We start from the raw sequence: 6,000 nt of genomic DNA on the forward strand, positions 1-6,000 counted from the left end.
GATATACACAAAAATTCATACTTTCCAAAACAAACAACTATATAATATATAACTAAATTTAACAAATTAAAAGTTTCATTGTACATTGATTTCTTAATCATGTTTATCTATTTGAAAAAGTACTAGTCAATGAAGGGAATATTTTTGAAATTCAATTACTGTACTGTCTTAAAAGGTTTGCAAGAATGATACCAGAACTGAGAGGTTATAACTATCAGAATAGACTGAACAAGATGGCACATTTTTCTCTATAAAAGAAAAGGCTGAAGGATGGCCTACTAGAGGTCTTTAAAATTATAAAATGGTTTAATTATAAATTATGATAGGGTAGATATAGAGATGTTTTCACTTGTGGGGGAGTCCAAAACTAGGGGTCATAAATGTAAGTTAGTCATTAATAAATCCAATAAGGAGTTCAGGAGAAGCTTCTATAGTCAGAGCATGGTTAAAATCTGGAATTCGCTAATATATGGAGTATTTGAGGTGAATAGCATAGATACATTTAAAGGGGAGCAAGGTAAGTACATGAGGGAGAAAGGAATAAGGATATGCTGATAAAAGTTAGATGAAGTAGGGTGGGAGGAGGCTTATGGAGCATAAACACTGCCACAGGTCAATTGAGTCAAATGGCATGTTTCTGTGCTGTAAATTCTATGCAATTTTTCTTATTGTATATATTTAAATGAATGAAGAAAGAGACCAACATATTTGGTAAAGGCAGGAGCACAAAAATTGTTGAAGTTACAATGGGAAAAGTTAAAGTGGGCCAAACCTAACTTTTTTTATGAGTTATCGATGAGAACTATTCATAACTTACCTAATAATTTAAAGGCCTGTATTTTTGGGGGGAAAAGTGCTAAGTAATGTATTTTTCTTTTTTCTAAGCTTAAAGGTCCTGCAGATTATAGATACTTTGACACCTATCCTCCTGATAAGGATATTCCCCCAGATGAACTATCAGGCTGGGATAAGGATTTCTAGATCAATCACAAGTCACCTACAGAATGGGGATATAAAGACTGCAGCTGTTACTCTTATTAAATGTTCAAAAAGCAATCTGGACAATTTCCTGTTATGTGTATACTTTAACATTTAGCTATGTTATCAATCAGCCAATAGGAGCATCTACTGAATAAAATAAACACTGAATATTATAATGCAGAAAGAAAATAACTTTCAAAGGCTTAAAAATCAGTAACATTTTGTCCTAGTAATTTCTAACCCTGGAAATAAGTTTTCTATTTAAATGGCTATTGAAGCCCTTTAAGTCAACTGCCCCTTGTACAAATACTTCTTCAGGTTGTGAAAAAATGGTTGTGCTGTATGGCAGGAGCTCGTGTGGAAATGCTGTATAGTTAAAGTAAACAGATGTATAGATGCAGTCAGTCGTACCATTTGTAATACAACTGTTCTTCCTGATTTACTCATACATAAATTTCCAAGCTCACGTCGTTGATCAGGTGGCAGTTTTGTCTTTGTGTTCAGACCCATCAAGCTTTCTATGCATGGTGCTGATTTCACCTCCAGGGTACATCTATGGTGAGCTGCCTATAATCATCTTCCTCCGTGGCTTGTCTGTAGCCATCATTTCCTAACACCTCTTAATTATCCTACAATGATTTACTTTTAAGCTTCTAAGTTCTCTCAACTTATACCACCTAGCCAGTTGTATGTTCACATGATAGATAAAGCACATTTATTTCTGGATAAACATGCATAACATTCCTCTATCAAAATGATCCAACATTATTACACATATTTCTATAATGATCGAAAGCTCTTCTCTAAGTACTTTACTTTATTAGAATTAAAGCGTTATTTCAGGAAGCCTGATCAATTGATAAATCTTCATAAAGACCAGAATTTCAATTAAAATTTGCAAAAAAATCCATAAATTCTCATATGCCCACTTTATTCAAAAGAGTTAGATACCACCTCAATAGGGGAAAACTCTGTGTTGTCTAACCAAGTTCTCTTGTACCTCTTAATAGCATTCAGCTACTGTCAACAGATCTATAATTAGTTAAACTTAAACCATTTGAGCCATAACTCCAGTAGGGGTTTAAGGGAACCCATTGGAAAAAGGCAAGGATCAGTTACGCCAGGTTCCCACCAATTCCAGAAGTTACCCGTCAGCCCTGTTAGGGAGTGGAACCGCTGTCCACCCTTCGCAACGCTATTAACGCCAAGGAGCTGTGGACTGGAGCAGGAATTCCCTATGCTGGGGTATTCCACTTCCCTCTGAGGCCAGTACACTGAGAGAGATAATACTGGCCTTCTCATGAACATAAGTGGACTCTACCTGGTGAGGGTGGAGGCGGGGGTGGAGTAGGGTGCAGTCCCGGTGAGTGGAGCTGCCTGGACCTCCGAAGAAAGGAAAAACATTTTTTGAAGATTTGTGCCTGCACGCTTGCACAAGGGACCAAAAGGGGGATAGCCGAATAACATGGAATGGAGCACTGGGGCATTCTCAACCCCTCCCCATCCCAATGATGGGCAGATACCAGATTTTCTGACCACATAGGGCAGATGGGTGCAAGAGAGGTGCCTGTAAAGGCTTGGGTACCTGCTGGGCCCAGAAAAATTAGGAAGAATAGCTGGAATTGCAGCCTATGGATTTTCAAAGCCTATATAACAATCATGAACATCAGTGGCCATGAATGGATTATTGCATTTTGGTATTTAAAGCCATCAGCAAATGCTAATGTAGAGATAATGTTCTGAAAGTGGAGACATTTGGTTTGTGTTTTGATCTCGGCAGTGTACTGTATTGGTCAGTGCTGAAGGATGGAGCATATGGCCACAGTTCAGGTGTGCTGAACATTAAAAAAAATGTTTTAGCCTGAAATATGTTAATGTACTTTTTGTGTTGCTTTCCCACTTTAGTTGCTCTCCATAAGACTGTTTAAAGAGCAGAGGATTGTTTGCTGTTTTAAAGTGACTTAAACAGTTAATATTTCTTTTCTATTGATTACCGCGATGAGCACAATATAGTGTGATATTTTCTGGCAGTGTCAATATGCTAGGTTCCCAGAAGCTAAAAAAATAAACACAAAAATATGGATTAATCTGGAGGCTGTTTGACACTCTAATGTCTGACAATTCTAACCTACTCATATAGACAGACTAAACTTTTATCTTTAAGCGTGCACGCCAGGAATTCAAAAACATGATGCCCCCTTCCTCCAATTTTCAGGAGGACTAAAAAGATGAAAATGTTTCTTGTTGGAGACTGCAATATCATGATGATACTTCATGTGCACATTTAACTTGTTGTTTCCCAATAACTCATTGAACTTGGTATTTGTGTGTGTTAATATAAATGCAGCACTATAAGAATTGTCTGATTGAACCAGTTATATTGTATAGTCACTATAAGTGTATAAAAGAAATAACAGACTTTCATAATATTGTTCATGAATATTGTTCACTTAGGAGATTCGCAGACATTAAATTCTACTGTGTTTTGTAAATATGCCTTTTATGGAGCACTATTAGCACAGAGAAAGATTGTCCACCACGTATATATGTCACTAATTGATCTACTAGGGTAGTATGCAGTATATTAGACTTGTGTTTATTAAATTCACGTTGATAGAGTTTTAAGAAAAAAATCCAGTTATGTACATAAATGAGTATCAAGAAAGAATCAGAATGAAAATAGTATAAGGAGAATGTTATATTCAAATGAAAATGGCTAGAAAACTACTTTTATTTCTAGAATAAATTATTGATAAATTACAAGTCGATTGTCGCAAGCTCTAGCCAGTGTTCCTAGATCATCATAAAGTACAAGTTTAGTCATTTCCTCTCGTCACTGTTAAGGAAAAGTTATGCTTTTGTATTGGAAGTTTTGTTTATATATTTTTAATAAACTTTAGATACACAAAAATAAAAATTGTGGTGGTATTTTTATTAGGATCCAAGATTCAAGTTTCAAACACAGAATATGAATAAAGCATAGGTAGATTCCTTGAACCTGTGTCTGAAGTGGTCATTTTACTGAGAGTCTCAGACATTCAAACGATCAGAGAAAATTAGATCTTAACTGAGGTAAATATGAGGAATCATTTCTCTTAAGTTTAACCAGGGGTTAATATTTTATTTCCTCTGTGACGTAATTTTCTCATTGTTTCACTATGAAAATATAAGCATGGAAATTATTCTCTTTATATTATAAAACTGTATTATTGTAATGTGATAAAGTCACAAAGGGCTGAATTTTGCAAGATCAGTCAGGACCCCAACATCTGGGGAAAAAGTTGATCCTGAGCCCGCACTTGTTGGCAGCAGGACCTGCTCGGCAATTTTACAAGGGGCAGCCTGTGGGCATGGTGTCTAGTTAAGGACAGTGGGCAGGTTCCTGATGCTGCTGGCTCAATCAGAGGGCTGTCAGTTCAGAAGGCACAGCAGTGCCACCAGGAGAGGTGGTCACTGCTGAGGAGTGCAGGAGAGCTCGGCAGCTGGGCAGGTAAGTGAAAATAAAACGTGGGGCCTAGTGCCAGAGAGGAAACCCCTCCAGGTAAATTGTTCAGGTTGTGTAGACTGCCTTCCCTGCCTGCAGCACCCTTTTTATTCTCGAAGACCTTCCCAGCCCCGCAGGCTGGTGCAGGGAGGCCACCTCCGTTTAGCTGGCAGCCTTCCCACATGAAGGTGGGGTCGTATCGCCATCAGCAAAATGCCAGTGGACTGTAAAATGACCCCTGATTGGTCCTTTAATGATGGTAATTGGCTGCTCGTCTCCTTCACTGGGGGGCTGATCCGACACAGCTCCCTCCAATTTTACCAGCCCCACATCCCCCAGCCTGACTCCTAGGGCTGGTAAAATCCTGGCCAAAGTGTCACTTCCAGGCTATCAAAATAGAAAGCCTGGCTTTGCTCTTCTGCACCATCGTTTATATGCCATGAACTGCAAGCACAGCTTTTTTTCTAGTGCTCCGAGATTCCTGGGACTGGAGAATGAAGAAAACCAGGTTTTTATCCATGTGGTGGGCAGGAATTTGGGGAGGAACACAGTTACATCGGGATTCCGCTCCATTTGTACAGTCCTTTAACTTCCAGTAAGCGGGGTAGGGGTGTATGGGCCGATGTTACAATCCCTGTGGAGACCAACAAAACCAAAAGAACCGGATTTACCAAACAACTCCAATAAAAAATCCCAATGGTCAAGATTTTGCTTTTATAATTTTTTTAACAATCAAACCATAATCAACGTAAAACATGAATTATCAATAAATCAGTATATCAGGGCCAAAATATTACAAATTCACTATCAGATTCAACAAAGATGGATCTCGTGGATTATAGACAGTCCGTTCGCCAGGTATGGCACCTTAGTACTGTCACACAGTTCTTCAAAACCCAGGAATTCTTCAGGTAGGTCTCCAGATCCTGTCTTCCAAGATGCAGCCACAATTCCTGACTGACCGCAGTTTCACTTGAATCTCGAACTCCATTGGGACAGTCTTGAACAAAAGAAAATGGCATATTTCTCCAGAATCTTCTCAGTTCTCCTCACGACAAGCTTGATGCCGTGGATTTCCAGTGTTAATTTTATCAGTGACGACCCTGTGCACTGTTTGGCTGGGTTTGGCTAATCAGTGCCTCTAAATAACAGAAACCGCTCGTAGATCCCATCTTTCTTCAACTTGGCTGTAAAAAATCCTTCTTGCCATCACTGCTTGGATAGCACTGTCTCACTGTTTTATCCAGCTTTCAACCAGCTTTAGTCACCTCAGCAACCTGAAGTATTTGTTTTCAATTTCTGTTCGGACATTCTGGGGCGGATTTTACAGATCCCTCGACGTCCGGGGTCGTGGCGAGGTGGGGAGGGAGGGGTGGTGGAAAATGCTTCCGGGAGCGGCCCGACACGGGCCTAGGCGCCAGGAAGGCCTGGCCCAATATTGCTGATGGCAGCGAGGCCGCGTAACGGCCCCCCGCCACTCGTCAACGGGAGCCCAATTTAAATATGTAAATTAATTTAAATAAACAAATTAAGTA

The 6,000-nt window shown here is 39.4% G+C and overlaps 1 protein-coding gene across 1 annotated transcript in view; it reads left to right on the forward strand.

The window, feature by feature from the left end:
- Window positions 1-3,844, forward strand: part of prkg2 (protein kinase cGMP-dependent 2) — a 126,756-nt gene extending 122,912 nt beyond the window's left edge. The window contains exon 18 of the mRNA XM_068015103.1: window positions 886-3,844. Coding sequence (XP_067871204.1) covers window positions 886-981 — 96 coding nt within the window. The 3' untranslated portion in view covers window positions 982-3,844. The remainder of the gene's footprint in view (window positions 1-885) is intronic.
- The last annotated feature ends 2,156 nt before the right edge of the window (window positions 3,845-6,000 follow it).

The sequence above is a fragment of the Heterodontus francisci genome, chromosome 1 (genome assembly GCF_036365525.1).
Source record: "Heterodontus francisci isolate sHetFra1 chromosome 1, sHetFra1.hap1, whole genome shotgun sequence".
NCBI classification, from domain to species: Eukaryota; Metazoa; Chordata; class Chondrichthyes; order Heterodontiformes; family Heterodontidae; genus Heterodontus; species Heterodontus francisci.